At 43.8% G+C, this 16,203-nt stretch overlaps 1 protein-coding gene across 4 annotated transcripts in view; it reads right to left on the reverse strand.

Moving 5' to 3' along the window:
• Nucleotides 1-16,203, reverse strand: part of unc5c (unc-5 netrin receptor C) — an 84,138-nt gene that overhangs the window by 21,043 nt on the left and 46,892 nt on the right. For all 4 annotated transcript variants that reach the window (XM_037265584.1, XM_037265583.1, XM_037265585.1 and 1 more), the window contains 3 exons: nt 9,349-9,579; nt 3,778-3,921; nt 803-906 (listed from right to left, as the gene is read on the reverse strand). In XM_037265584.1, coding sequence (XP_037121479.1) covers nt 803-906; nt 3,778-3,921; nt 9,349-9,579 — 479 coding nt within the window. The remainder of the gene's footprint in view (nt 1-802; nt 907-3,777; nt 3,922-9,348; nt 9,580-16,203) is intronic.

Below are 16,203 nucleotides of genomic sequence, written 5' to 3' on the forward strand. Positions count from 1 at the left end.
TTTTATCAAATGAACGCCTGCTAGCTTAATGCTAACGTGCCAAAAGTCAACTGGGATTGTCTTCAGCTCTTTGATGAGCAAATTGAAGACAAGCATTACAGCAAATAAATGGATCAATGTCGCCTTCAAAGAATGAAATATCAACATGTGTCGGCAAAACGGCTACTTTAGCGTCAAGCCCTTTATCTCCTTGGCTGACCAATCATTATCATCCATTTGAGTTAGAGTCGCACCCCGCTGTGCCCTTAATCGCCGCGCAATACAAATCCGCAGCTGACGGGTAGAACTCGGGGAAAACGCCTCAGACGCTTCACGGCTGTTCGTACGGATTGTTTAAGGACACTCGGTAGAGCAGCGCCTCAAACTTTGGGCCATTTAGCCTGTCAGCACTTTGAGCGCGGATAAATGTTGTGCAGTTCCACTCGGTTAACTCGGCGTTTCCAGGTCAATCACAAGCCTTGACAGAGTTCATTCCGACACCCCTCAACCACAAAACACCCGCACATCGGTGCGCACACTCCACCGCCCCACATCAATCTACTCTTTCATCCTCTATTTATGTTCCTGCAATCTTTTCAAATGCACTTTTATAATGTTCTACTGTAGACTCGGAGGAAGTTACACACAGCTGGTTTTATTCTCATTTTCTTTTTCTCCCCCCCACCTCTCAAATTTTATTAGCTGTGTTAACCAAACAGACGAAATAGCCCAGTAAGCGGCGGTGGAAAAAGAATGGCCATACATTGGATCAAAAAAAAAATCAAAATAAAGGATAGCTATAATATTATGGCCCATAGCTTACCTCAGCCATTGGGATGCCTTCAGGTGGGCGACACTGGAGCAACACTTCCTGTTCCAGTGACACTTCCTTCCCCAGCGGTTCTTGGTCAAAAGTCTTCCTTAGGTCTGCGATACACAAAAATAAAAAAATAAATCACATTTTATGTTATTATTTGGAATAAATCAATGCCTTTATTTCACCAGGCCGTTAAGTTGTACACATGGTGCAGCTGCAAGTCATAAAATGTAACATTCGTGTTTTTCTTTATAATAAAATAAAACAAACCCAGAAATATCGACTGTCCGTCTTCAGGGAAGGAATGTAAAAGTAAGTTAAGTGCTAAAATGGTTGACGTGGCAGTCATTTCCGACCGACGGGGCATATTTAAGACGATAGTGTAACTAATGGAGAGGAACAGGGAGAAAAAGAAAGTGCAAGAAAGGCAAGGAGATGAGTAGGTGTGAAAAGAGAAAATAAAAGTGGAAAAAAGGCGAATCCAAAAATTTGCATGAATAGGGTTTTGTGAGTTCAAGTCGATAGATGCTTTTTTTGCTCTCTGCTTCTGGGAGTTGAATTTTGAAAAAAGAAGAGAAGAGAATGAAGTGTTTAGCTACACTGATACACTTGAGAAAAAAAACTGCACATGCTGTAACATGTTTCTTATGTTTCCATTGTGGCATTTCTTTTTAAAAAGTATAAAGTCTTGAACAATTCACAATAGACTTCATACATTACAAGAGTCTTACATCACTGATCGCTAAAGTGTGGTATGAATAGCAACATCAATGTGTGAGCTCCCCCTAGCGGGACATAAAAGAATTACACAATTGGGTATTCAAAGTGCATAATAATACAGTGGCCTATTTTCTGAATCCAGTAGGGTACATTTGCTAAGTAGTGAGTACAGTTCAGTTGTAGCTAACAATAAGACATAATACGTACGTATGCATTTAAATTTGAATTTATTTGCGTAAAATATATGTGCAAAAGATTATAAGTCAATCGTTATTTAAGTGCAGTTTTTATTTGCCAACAGTTAAGTCCCAATCAAAAATATTAAATAAGACTTTTCACTTGGTACTAATGAATTTTATCGCTTGTCTTTATAAGGGCACTGACTGATTACTCGACCGGCCGATTGAATCTTTTAAAAATCAACTTTTTTGCTTTTTTTTTTTGCACATTCACACATGCAAAAGAGATTATTTGGAATTCCACGTTTTAGTCACTTGCTTCTCACAACACTCGAGTCAACTGTGAGCCGTGAAAAAGCTGTTGGACAAGTTTAGTCATTACACAATATGGTGCCTAAGGGAGCATTTATTGGCTAGCTTGAATGTTTTTTTTTTGTCCTCTCCAAGTACTCTTAGGAGCTGTGAAACATTTTGTTTTGTTCATCAAACCCAAACAATTCCACCCAATAATTTTCCTTTCTTTTCAAAGGCATTGATTCATTTGAGTCATTTGTTTCATCTGCTCCATGTGAAAATAGACTTATTGCAATCTCTTGAATGGAGGACGGGGGGGGAAGGCCATCACATGGAATTTCTGCATGTATTCGTCCTCCAAAAGACACGCTAAGACCGCTTTCATTTTTGCGCGTCTCCAAGCACAACAAGCCCTTAACTCGCCAGCGTTGGCTGCGACTCCCAATCTGATTCAAGTGTCGATGTTCAGACGATGGAAGGAGGAGAGCAAAACAAGCCCATTTTTCCCATTATACTAACGGGATTGAGTCTGGCTGTGAAAAGATGCCCATCCCGGGAGCGAGCCCAGTCGAGGAGCTAATCCATTCAGCGGGAGCTAATGGGAGGGGAAGAGGGGGTCCATTGTGATTTGAGGGATAGGTTAGCGCTGGCAGGCTGCTCATCATGGGTGATTATAGGAGGCGGAGCAGCAGGGGACGGCTCAGTGGGGGACCGACGGCCGTGGATCCGACTCTCTCCGTTGTGGAAGAACAGCCATGGAAACAGAAGGAAAGTGTGGCAGCGAGTAGACAGAGCTGTTGCCCGTCCAAGCGATAGCCGCGTTCCTGCCAAGCGAGTCGGCGTGACCTCCTTTCTCTTTTGCCGCAAGTCGGAATGAACCACTTTGGTCACATATTGGAACCAGGGATAAAGTGGTGGCAAGTGGGTCAGCGCTAAAGCAAAACAGAGTAAACGCAGGAGTTGAAAGTGCACCCACACGTCCCTTCAGGTGCACCGATGACAACGACGCCGTGCGTCGTGTTACGTAAAGCGCTTTTCTGCTGCAACGCCATCGCCTTGATGCCGCAACTAGAACTAGATCTGTCAACAGTGACGGGCTGTCGTCATCCTTTGATTGGCAGGTTGTTTTTGAAGGAGTCAAGAAAAAGCCCAAAACAGGCACAAACTTGGGCTCTTTTCGTTTGGAAAGTATTTTGCCATGCTTCAGAGTGGGTGGCGAGAGAACAAATCAGGACCATCAAAACAGCGTAAACATGCGGGATGGCCTCTTTTCTGTGTATACACTGCTGCAGTTCCCTGTTTATGCTCAACTGTATACAAGGAAAGCAACATAAGGTTCTGTTCAAAGGGACACTTGACTCCCACATCTGGTGAAGTTCTCAATAAAATTGAGTGCACCACATTTCCTCAGGAGTGAGAACGGTCGAATATTAATGGTGGCCCGATACCACAGTCGAACCAGTGTCTCTTCCAGAACAAATTTCAGAAATAAAAACAATGAAATCAACATATATATTTGGTTTTTGCACCAAATACTTTGAGTTGGAAGCCCCAAAAAAAGATTTTGCTGAAGATAACTGAATCCTGTTCAATCCTGCTTTTTACGCCAAGGTTCATTTTGCAATGTATGCATTGATGTATATTATCAGATTTTTTTTTTTTAAATGAGTTTGTATTAATCTAAAAGTTTGACCTTTCAAAAACCAAAGTGGCATAAATGCGATAAAAACATGTCAAAAGTGTGCAAAGGGTATTTTCACATTACAGATTTCACTCGAGCGTACTCACAGGCGATGCGGACGTGAGCTTTGCGGCTCTTGGTGGTCCCCGCCGAACTCCAGGCCACACACTGGCACCAGAAGTCCTCGGGTCCAAAGAGCTCCTCCACCTGCTGCCGAGTGATCTCGATGCTGGCTTCCCTCACCACCAGACCTGCGAGGCCAGATGGAGGCGAGGCGTTTACATTTCCAGTATTGCAAATCAACTTTGTGTGTGTGTATGTGCATCTGGCCCTGATTCCAAAGCCACAACGTTGAGCTTCGGGGTCCCGCGGGGGCGGATTGGGAGCGTTACGCCGATGACAATCCCGTTTGCTAAACCCTCTGATTAGTGCTCATCTGGGTGCCAGGCCTCAAACAACTAAATCCGACACACAAGACAAAATGCCACCATAGCCCATCGAGCTGCTTCGCCTGCACTTCAACATATTTCAATGAGACTGATTGCCAAACAAATGCAAGATAAAATAGTAAGCTGAGTCGTTTGATTCGAATGAGTCAAACGAATCAGGTTGATGTACGCGTTAGGCACGTTAAAGCGAAACGCGACTTTGAAATTCAAAAGGACTTTTTGTGCCACAATTAGGGCAGCATTACTGCCGGTGCCGTTGCAAGCCGACATTTAGAAGGCAGATGTCGGTGCTGTTTGGATTCCATAATCGGACCCTATCATCAGTGTCACAAAACCACGCCAGGCAACTCTTGCCATTTTTAGCAGACTCGTGTTCATTTGTGCTTCACAAATACATTAATTCTCTTTTCTGACATGTTTTCTTTTTTTTTTTTTTTTTTTTAACATAAGACCATGCCTTAAAACAAACACTGTTCTGTATGCAATAAAATGTTATTTATTTTTGTAGTTGAACATAATTGTCTCTTATGGTTTTAGCTCTGGACCAAAGAACATGTCATGTTTGCCCTTTTCCGTCTTTGTGCTCTTACTTTCCCTTTTTGGACGATAAAGTTGTCCTCATTCTGAAAAGCAACACATTGTAATTATAAGTTTTACCGAAATTATATTGTATTATTATTTTAACATTACATACAGAGTAGTGATTTATTTGAGAGAAATGTTTTTTTAACTATTTCTCTTGAGAGATTTGCACAGTGAGTCACTTGCAGGTGCTGCGACGCTCATCTTGCTGGAAAACAATCCAGATCATAAATCAGCACTTAACTTTGAACCTCCCCTAATTCATCCAAAACCTGACGAAAACACTTCGATTGACTTCAAGTGTTCCTTGAAAACGATCCTTTGGCATTTAACGCGGAGGTCTGCCGCTTGTTCAACAGCTGTATTCACACACATCTGCAGAATGAAGGCGACCGTTGCCAAGTGCTAAATAAAATTTATCGCGCTCGTTCTAATTTCCATCATTAAGATCCAACTTGTTATGCGAGTGAGATACTTGTTCGGCGTATCTGTCATGTTTAGCACACCGAAGGGAGCCCGTGTTGATGTGACATCATAATGTGACTAAGCGGCTAACGCGATCAGAACGCTAATCGGTGCCGCAAATCTCATTCCAAACACATCATCACGCGTGAGGAAATCACTTTGAGACATTGCGAGACTCCAAATGTGCCGGACCGGGGGGATAAAAAAGAATAACGAGGAATTTTGTATCCGCGGATCTGCGCTCGGGTCGCTGGTGCGTCTTGATTTTCTACCTGAGTGAGGAGAGGGGGTGCTTTTGAAAAGGAACATGCCATTTTAGTTCGGGTTCAGCGCTTTCACACACACGCCTCGCTCGGTTCTTACGGTCGGATCCGGCGCAGCTTAGTGCTCATGAAAAATTAACGGTGAGGAGCAGACATGAGTGCTTGGACTGTTTTGGATCAGAAACCTGTGTGGATGGATAACAGGGGTGATACATACATTGTAGAGGAAAGATCAGTTAAAAAAAGATCAGAAGTATTGATTCAAGAGTTCAAACAGATGGAATAAAGAAAACATGTCCTCGTAAAAACAACACACTCGATTAGGTTCAGTCATCTGACAAATATTTTAAGTACCAAAACAAAGAATTTACATTTAGTTTCCCCCCACCAGTGACGGGATACACAATGACGAATATCAGAAGCATGCGTTGATTCATATGAGTAAGCTAAAGTGATGACTCAACGATTCAATTGAAAATCGTAATTTGATCGTCGTCGATAGCAACAAGCTCTACGGCGACATCAAGAGTCATTCGTGACTTCACGGCCACACGGCTTTACTTTAAAAGCACAGAAGGCTCTGAAATAAGCCCGCTGACCTCATTTGGTGACTTCATGTTGCTTCGCTCAGCCCGCCGCTTATATTTGACCACTTAGAGATACAGAAGTCCTTTTTCATGGTGAATCCTCAAAAGTGATTCAACGTTTATGTCACGGCGTAAGCAAAAAAAGCTTAGCCGTATAAAAAAACATGAGGCCAGGAAAACCACAATGGCTGACTTGCTGTTTCATTTCGGTCACGCGTCCTTGAGACTTTATGTTATGACACACGACAAACATTCAGCACTTTTTCTTGCCGTGTCTACTTTTGATCATCTTATCTGAATATGTGCTTTCTCCAATCCACCCCCCCGCGACGCACATCATGCTTCACGATTGAGCGATGTATGCTCGCCATGTTCCCAGATACAAATTGGCTCCCTTGTTAATCCCAAGTCACACAACAAAACAGCACTTTAGCCTGCGTGAATGTGTTCATTCTGTCAAAAATGCTAATGTACTTTCTTTACGCTCCGCTTTCTCGCCTTACCTGATCGCAGCGCAATCACATGTTTGGAGAAAAATGCATGACCCATTTTTACTTACATGAACAAAGAGGAAAAAGATACTGTACATGCAGGAAGTAGGAGGTAAGGTGTTCCGATGCGGAGACAATTACAGCGTAGACAATAAATCCAGCTTTGTAAGACCATAAGCACCAGCACTTCCTTCTAAATGCGGCTTGAGAACAAATTTATGGACAGACACTCTTGAAGTGTTTGAGAAGTGTGCAAATTCCAATTTTGTGACTTTGAGGCTAGGTTATAATTTGTTAGATCTTAAACAGAGCAAATCAGGTGACAACTCATCAATCTTGCCATTGACTGGCGCTCTCTCTCTTTGTCAAGGAGAGCCAGGCAAATATTGCCTCGCGCCCAATCAAAGACTTCATTTGCTCACAGTTGTCATCAGTGTGCTTGTCGCACGGTCACCATGTTTTTAAAGACTCTCCCGGGGCGTCGCCGGCCCCCTTTATTCACTCGCAAACACCGCAGCCTCGACACTAATTGCTTAACAAACAACAAGTCCTATCATTCCAAGTCCCGGAACCAATTTGAAAAATCTCGCTGTTCGCCATGGTAACCCGCTCAAACATCGGTCATAAACGCTCCGCCGTGTAATTGCATTTTAAATCACAGGCAATGTTAATACTGTCGAGAGCCGCTGACAGGCAGGAAAGAAGACAATTACTAGCTTGGATCCGACATGATGTATGGTGACTTTGCCCACTGGCGTCCACTAAGTCGAGCGCGTTCTGTCTGGCCATTTGCTCTCCGAAGACACGTTTGGTTGCGGCTGGCTGCATTATTTTGGAGCGTTTTTGATGTAGGGCAGTGCCCCCCCACTCCCGAGGGGCGGAGCCAACAGCGCAATTGTCTGGTGTTTAAAAAAAGAGAGGAAAAAAAAAAAACTCTTATGTGGTAATGTTGAGCTATTTAATGCTGTGCTATTATTGGACACTCCACAGTCTCCGCTTTGCTGTTTTTGTTGTCTTGTTGCCCTCAGTCTCTTCTTGGATAATGACTCTTTTGTCTGGAGAGTGAATATAATTGACATTTTTTTTAGCATTTCCTCTTTCGACTGATGCTACAGAATGTTAATCTCACTTAGTTTGGTTTGATAAATTCTAACTTATCTTTTTTAGCCTCATCATCCAGCTTTGACATTGAACCATCTGTACTCTTGACTTGTTGGCGAGCTCGATTGATCAGTTATGTTTGCAGCACTGCATTTCAAAGGTTTCTTATATTTGCAGAATGTTAAGAACATATTTCATAATTTGCTTTTTTTGTCTGTTTTAACCAGCCTCATTCAAGGTCAAATTGTTTGCATGGAAAGATCTTGACAATGCGATCTGTAATCATCGGCGACTTTGCCGTCTGTGTATGATACATAAAAATGTATACTTTGCCTCCCGTCTTGTCCTTGTTCTCAGAACATCACGAGTTATTGCTCGACATGAAGGTGAGACACAGAGGGAGAAAAAAAAAAAAAGGAGCAAGTGAAAGATACAAAGTGAGAGACAGAAGCTCGAAAAGGAAAAGATTTGGGAGCTTAAGATCAGGGGATGCTTTGAGAATAATTGTCAATTTTTGTCTATGTGAAGCCCTTTGAGACTGCTTGTGATTTAGGGCTATACAAATAAACTTGACTTGACTTGATTAAACTTCTGCGTCAGAAAATGAGAAGTAGAAACTTCAGTATCAGCTTGTATGGAATGTAATGCATTTTAATTAATAAATTATATTTTATTCTTGCTAATCTACTCCAAAAAGAATAGTTTTTGTTAACAAAAAGTGATATGGGAAAATCTCCCTGAATGTTCTGAACCCCAATGCCCTCACCTTCGCTTTAGACAGCGAAGCATGAGTCATCAACAATTAATTAATCAGAGTTATCAATGACTCGTCGTATGAACAGTTATACATTTTATTTCCTGGGAAAATAAATGGCGCTGATTTGGTGGAATGGCCCCTTTCCCCTGCAGGACTGGAGTGGAACAGAAATAAATATTCCTCTGTATTTTATAACTTCATCTCAAAGTCAATCATGTTTTAGTAATGTGCGTGCCAACTTGACTGTTAGGCAAGTGTTATTTGTGTTTGTGTGTGTTTGTAGAGCATAAATGAAGGAATATCTGCGCAGGAAGTAGCCCGTGGGCCTGGGCTGTTGTGGTAGCGGGGGTTGCGGTGTGTGCTGACGCGTGGGCTGTTGTTCTGTGTTGATGCTTTCAGCGCAAACGCCTTTGACACAAAGGGCCAAAGAAACACGGCAACCTTCAAACGCCTTCTCGGCAATAACAATAAGCAACACAAAGCGCCAGTAACATTTGGGGCAAAAAGGGCAAAACTTCAATACGCCTTCGCTTTTCATGCTGGGTGCAACACATTTTTTGGAGGTCTGTGTTACGGATTCAAGCATGTCTTTAACTCCTCAGTGCAACAGCGGGTTATGGATGTGTGCGTGATGGAGACGGCGAGTAAACAGCCGGATGAAAACGCGCTAAACGTGAAATGATTTGTACCTGTGGGGGGAAAGAAAGAAATGCAATTTCCAATACGCCGGCTGAATGTAGCCAATCAGTGCCTGCGATGTTGGGTGTAATAGCTTCGGTGCCTTTGGGGGGCCGGGAATTTAGTGGGAAAATAGGCTTGCCGGAGATTCGCAACCTTACCTTCCAAAGACCAAATGCGAGAAGAGATGGGAGAACTTTACATGAAGACAAAAATCCATTCCCACTCACAAGTATGGATGATTAAAAGTGATAACATTTGGTTTTGATTGACGCAGATGTCAGTGACCAGGCGGTTCTCCTTACCAGAGTTCTCGTCCACGCGCTCCTCCACCGTGTGCTCCTTCTGGTGAACCCACTCGCTGTTGCACTTGAAGTAGATCTGCGTAGCCGGCGTGGCTTTGCAGTACAAGTTGACTGGCTTGTTCTTGACGATGTAGGCCTCCTCAGGCTCAATCAGGAACACGGGCAGCGGCTCAGGGGGGTCCGAGGGAAAGGTTTCCGGCAACTCGCTGAGACCTATAAAGTCATCGTCCACTAGGGGGAGAAAGGGAGAGTGAGATTAAGCTATTTGGATTTATATTCATAAGAAACAAAGTTCAGTAGGGCGAATAATCGAGCTAGTTTGCAAGCTAACAGCTAGCTAGTTTCGGTTTCACTCTCGGCTGTGCTTTTTGTCTCGCTGGCTAACACACACATACACAGAAGATCTAATGACCTGAGGCTCCTGGCCCACTTTGCGCCATTCCTCTAATACTTCTGCAGTCGACAGATACGCTTCCCTGTAATTACAACTCCCTTTCATCTCTGCGTCTTGAATCGTGCACGCCGCCGCAAACGCGAACCGACGCTCACTGCAGCAAACACCAAAACTGGCAAACTTCTCCTTTGAAGAGGAGACGGGGAAGCCTATTTGTTTCCCGTTTGTCACCTGAAGAACTCGTCCTTTGTTACCGTCGATCCGGTAAGGCGTCAATAATTCAGCAGAAGACGCGGAACAAACTCTGCCAGATTTTTGGTAGGGGCCGTTTCCAAAAGCCGCTGTTTTTGGCCGAAAGCTTTGTTTCACGTGGACCTGAGAAATATCTTCCAAAAGGAACTTTGCCTTCAGGCTGGATTCACAATTTAGGTCCAAGAAAAACCTTCAGAATTCTGCGGGAAACATGTTTCATTTTGCCACCTCAAGAACATCTAAAGTACTTTTTTTCCCCGTGTCCACATGAGCTCGGATTGTTTTGACAGGGTTTGAAATTTTTCTGTTTTTACTTGATCGTTGTCGAGGAGGACTGGGGATGGGAGGGGGTGGGGTGAGTTTATCAGTGCATCAGTAATTCGTCCGTGCCCTTGTGTCCTCCACCTCCCTTGTCCTGTGCGGACACGCCGGAGCCTTGATGTCTGACAGAGGTTGCCTCCTGGTTGCCTTTGCGGCGCTGAATAATCTCTCTCTCGGCCAGATATCTCCCTGTGATGTCTCTCTAATGTTATCTCTGCCTCCATACCTGCCACGGCCCCCCCCCGAGATGATTGCTGGGAAATGAAAAGACGAGAAAGGCGAGGGGTGCCGTGGGGGGGGGGAGCGTGACCGAGGCCATCCTCACCGGGGTGGGAGGGGGGGCGTCTTGTTTACCTTATCTGCGGTGAATTACATGCAACCTAAAGTGACCTATGAACATACTATAGCGGCGTATTCACTCATTCAAGTTTGCTTTTTTTTTTTCTTTTCCACTTAAATCCACTGACGCCAACTGGGGCCCTGACTCGCTTTCGCGGTCCCCAGTCCGCCCACGTGCTCAACCAGAGCACCCAGAAACGAGTCAACGAAACTCATTAAAGATTGCGTTCGCCGTCTTTCAGTTGCCACTGCCTTTATCTCCCCATCTTGCACTCGTTCTCTCGCTCTCTTTCTCTCTGGCGCCTTCCCTGTGTCGAGCTGTGAAGCAGCAAAAATCTAAGGCGACCATGAAAGCGAGCGCACACTTGCAAAGCAGTAAAGGCCAGACTGGCCCACGGATATTCTAATTCATCAACTTCCTCACTGAGAGAATTTTTTACATTGGACATAAATGGAAGTGCTGCTCAAAAATATGAGAAAGAAAAAAGATCCCACTCATCATTACCTTGCTCCTTCTCTGAACTGCATCAAGCTGAAGGAGTCACGGCTGATACAGCTAAGCTAAGAAACGAGCCATCAAACGGATGCTAATGCGCATCTACTCATCAATAAGGCATTTGAAAGTCTCTTTCCTCTTATTTGAGCCTCGTTTGTTTCATAAGTCTGATTAAAATGCAATATGGATTCTTGTATTTGTGATGATGTGGCTTGATTTTAATCTCCACGCTGCTAAATTGTCTTTACAGTGAGGCTTTAAAATTTTAATGAAACGTGCCCTCGCAGCACTTCTTTTTTTTTTCTTTTTAATTCCGATTGTATTATGCTTTGTAATTATGGTGAGTTTTGCTAAAAAGTCATATTAGGGAATAATCTAAGAGGCAAAGGGAATATTTGCAAAAATTGATCACAGTGGCTAGATGGCTGTCATTTTTGAAGATGGGAGTGATTAATAACACGCTGCCCTTAAATGGGTTTGTCCTTCTGCCTTGTTACTGAAAGATTGGAAGTAGAAAACCTTGTCGAGCCTTGTCCGCCACGTGGGAGTGAACAAGAGCTTTGGGAACTCGTTTTGGCAGTGGCGGGGAATGTAAAAGGACGACAGCGTGGACACGGGCGAATCAAAGCCAAAACGCTGGCACCATTACATATTAAAGCGTGCTCTCGGGCAGAGGAGATATGTATGAGGCCCGTGCGAGGAAGACGAGAGAGAGACTTGCAGCACATTGAGATTTAGCTTATCGTTTCAGGGATTTAAGAAATGGAAACACAATCGATGAAGCAACACATGTAGACTATCGCCAGCAAATATTCTTTAACCTCTGTGAAGAACATCTCATATTACTGCAGCGTACTTCGAAGCTGTGTGATCTCGATCCCAGATGGCCCTTTAATACATCCCGTCTGCAATCACGTCATCGTCCATTATGCGCTTTTTTTGAGACCCGTAACATGTAGGCTCGACTGCCGCTAAACAGAGCTCCTTCATTTTTCATCAAATGGGTCAATTTAAAAAAAAAAAAATGTTTTAAGAGGTCTCGTCTGTGAGTGAAGAAGAAAATCGAAAGAACGGATCATTAGTTAGTACAACGGTCAGCCGTGCAGAAACATTCGAATGAGTGCATCAAAGTGCACCAGCGGAAAAGTGATTGACGGTACGGTTTAATGAGAGCTTTTGCGTAAAATAATAGTCAATTTTTATTGATGCTGTACTACTCCTATCCCTTGTATGGAATCTAATAAGATGAAGGTGGACCGAAAAGTGAGAACTTGAACACAAATGACTGAGATGATGCGGTTGCATAAGTGTACACACCCTCTGACAACTGGGGATGCGGCCATGTTCAGAATGAAACAATCATATTTAGTCATGTTAAATGGGAGTCGGCACACATATGGGAATATTTTAAGTGCTTCTGAAGAAAGTTTTGATGTTTTAGTAGGCTTTTCCTGGCATTTTTGTCAGCTGAAGTTCAATGCATTGATTAAGGTGATGTAGACTAATACCTGCAGTCAATCCATTTACATACATTTTGTACTTAATTATTAATTGCAATATAAATTCCACGTATGACTCACAAAATATATACCGTGCATGCGCTGTACTTCATAAATCTAACGTTGACTCTATTTGCCATCTTGCTGCATACACACTGTAGGGTAGATATTTGTGGGGGTGTTTTTCACAGATCATATATATTCTATTGTGTGTGTGTATGTGTGTGTGAGGGAGAGTGTCTTGTGATAACAGAGTCTGAATGTCGGCGCTGTGACACCCCCGTGCCAGATAAGCTCTCCATATATCCCGCAGATTTACTGTGCCGAGGAAGACAGAGGATGAGTGGGGAGGGAGCTGCGCCGACATAAATTTGCCGTCATAGTTTTGGAGTGGAGTGGAGCGGACTCCCACATATTTGTGGTTCAAAAATTCACTTGTTTTACTGTGCTATTATTATTGTACTTGCGGGAAAATAGACATTGCTGAACCTTTGTGCTTTCTGTAATAACAGAAGGTAGTCATTGGTGTCAAGGAAGTAAGTATATGTGCTGTGATATCATTTTTGAAAATCCAAACAATTTTGAAAAATGTAATGGCTATTTTTTTTCTCTTCAATTTCCAATTGGGATTTAACAGGCAATTACTTTGTTTCTTTCCTGATATGTTTTTTTTTTATTCTATTTTTTAAAAAATAAATTCACCAATATATAAAACATTTAAGGAATCATTGTTTGAACATTTTTGACTGGCTTTTTTTTTTTTGCAATTCGTGGCAGGGCTCAGCCCCCTATCCCCTGGTGAATAGTGGTGGTTTACTGTAAAAGAAAATAGAGCAACCGGCTGGGTGGTTAAGTAGACAACAGGGGGGCTTTACTAGGCAATGTTTTGATATGCGGCGATGGAGAAGAGCGCAAGGTGCTTTACAGCTGAGTGGTCAAGCAGAATAATAAACCACTCACCTGTCATGTCAAGTGAAGCGGCATAAATCGACTGTCAATCAACTCTGACTATAAATCGGCCGGCAGCACACCTCCCCATTATATTGAGTGAACATAAATCAATGCTAACGACTTTCTGCGGGTCGATGCTTGTTAGTATTGGATTAAGTAAAGGCCCGTTCATCCTCCGCCAGCGCCGATCGATAAGCGCCGCCGTTGTCTTTAACGCCGAGTTCCACGATAAGAAGGTAAATAAGCGGCGGCTTCCTTCCACTTGGACGTCTATTTGCGGCTGAGTGCTTCATATCCACATTAGCGTGTACGCACGTTATCTGCAGGGCCGCGGCTAACGCTTGGCTGCAGCGGGGCCATTTATTGATTCCTGTTAGGGGCCGGCGACCCCATCAGCCCCCCCATCCCACCCGCTAGCCTTTCAACCGCTCATATTTCCTCTCCAGGGGAGATAAACAAGAGGACGCTCTTTTGAGTTGTCAGACGCTAGCGGGGTAAACACGCCAGCCGCTTCACAGATGCGCCACCGTAGGTCAACGAGCGATGACCCAAAATGGAGCCAAAAGTTTCGAAGAGAAAAACGAACTATTCTTCTACGAATGCAAGGATTCCGATAAATGAGACCGAGCTTAATCATAGGAGAAAGGCTTTTGCAGAATGGGAGACTCTGTTCAATTCACTAGTCCAAAATGATTATTTAATAACTTTGTTGAACTTTGTGCACATTTCTTCATTCATTGCACACGAGAATATGCAGCGGAGCAAATCAAGCGATAATTAGGACATCTACGTAAACAAGCAATTTAAAACCACAGCTTGCTCTCTGTGACTTCTTTTCCAACTCCTCCAACTGTTTCTTGCACATCAGTCATGGCCGTTGCTCACATGTTCCCTCTGATTGCCATCCCTGACCTTCACTCCGCCCTGTCTGGCCGCATACTGGCGGCTGCCGCTCGCCAGTTTCACGCCAGGCTTTGGCCGCTGTCTGGATGTTCAAGTGGCCTCCCGTCGGCGGGAGGAGCAAGGTCAGAGCGTCGTGCCAATCTGAAAAGCCGACGCGCCGTGCTTTCAGATGCCTTCAAAGCCACAAAAAGTGGCAAAGACAGCGTGGGAGTGAATAGATGCGAATATGCAATTCAATTTAAAGCTGACGGAATTTTCAATGCCCACAGATAGACTTCACACCATAGGTGTCAAACCCAAGGCCCGGGGGTCCAGATACGGCCCGCCACATTATTTTATCATTTTTTATCATATTTTAAATCAAAGACAAATTTCGCAAAGATTTCGAGTGTCAATACCAAAATTACAAATAGTCTTCACTTTTAAAAAATAGAGAAATCGCTTGCAATTTTTATTACATTCAGCTTTTTAAAATATTTGAACAGGTTTTACTCATCTGTGATTTCAAAACGTTGTTGTGTAGCCTATAATGTATATAATTGACAGTCATAATGGCGACAGTCAAACTGACTACAATGCGGTCCGCGACAAAAAATGAGTTTGACACCCCTGCTTTAAACATTCATACCATTATCGACTGAGGACTCTTCAAAATATATTTGAAGCAATGATATAGGCAGACCGTAAAACGAGCAGGGCTGATGTGTTCCACGAGCCGTCAAGCCGCACGTCATTTAAAATAGCGTCTGTACAGCTGATAACGTATTTGTGATGAAGACGGTTCAATCGTGGAACATTTTCATTGGATCCTGTGGGAATGAATTGTTAGAAGTTCCATTCTTCGTCCTTCCAAGAGTTTTTAAAAATTAATGTATACAAATCTTATCGCCCGCTTACTTTTTGATCCTTTTCTGTCTGTCATATTTTCTGCTCGCTCTCCAGCAATTAGGAGCTTTCACTCTGGCGTCTTGTAGAACTCCCCTTGTTCCCTCCTGGATGAAAAGCTATTTTGGTGCGTGATTGGAGAATGATGCCGCTACTTAGCGAGTCACTCCGTCAGTGCAAATGGAGGCATGGGGAGGGGGGGGACAGATAGGAGAAGAGGGGGGAAAAAGCTCGAGAGGAGTAGTGGCTCCCCGGGGCGCTGTAGCTGTGATGGGTGAGCTGTCAAACGGCCCATTGTCCAAATTACCCAGCAAGCACCGTGTCACCACCCGGGACTAATTTACGGTACTCTACGAATGGAGTCGGTGGGAGAACGGAGAAGAGGATGTAGGTGAAAAGGTGGGGGGAGGGGGGGGGGGAAGCGGGGGCTTAGCTCACACCTTACACAGCAGGCAACAGAATTTACGGATAAATTGCATGTGAATGCTAAAATGCTGAATAAAAAAGGATTTTTGGTGCACGGTCATTTCTGGCATGGCGAAAATCCTGATTTGAATGAGGTTACTTTATGAGCAAGCATTTGAACTATTCCATTCGAAATAAATGGGAAACTATCGGGGGGGGGGGGGGGATTCATGGCAGGTGTCAATACAAATAAGAATATGCGTCAACACCGCCCACCGACTGCCATACATCCGCCGAAGCTCCCGAGACCGTCACGCGTCAACCTCAACCTGGCGCTGACTGCGGGGTCGTGGAGGAGGAGGAGACGTGTCATACTCTCTAAACGCCTCGCCGTGCTCGCTGTACTTTGA

This window comes from Syngnathus acus, chromosome 12 (genome assembly GCF_901709675.1).
Source record: "Syngnathus acus chromosome 12, fSynAcu1.2, whole genome shotgun sequence".
Classification (NCBI taxonomy): domain Eukaryota; kingdom Metazoa; phylum Chordata; class Actinopteri; order Syngnathiformes; family Syngnathidae; genus Syngnathus; species Syngnathus acus.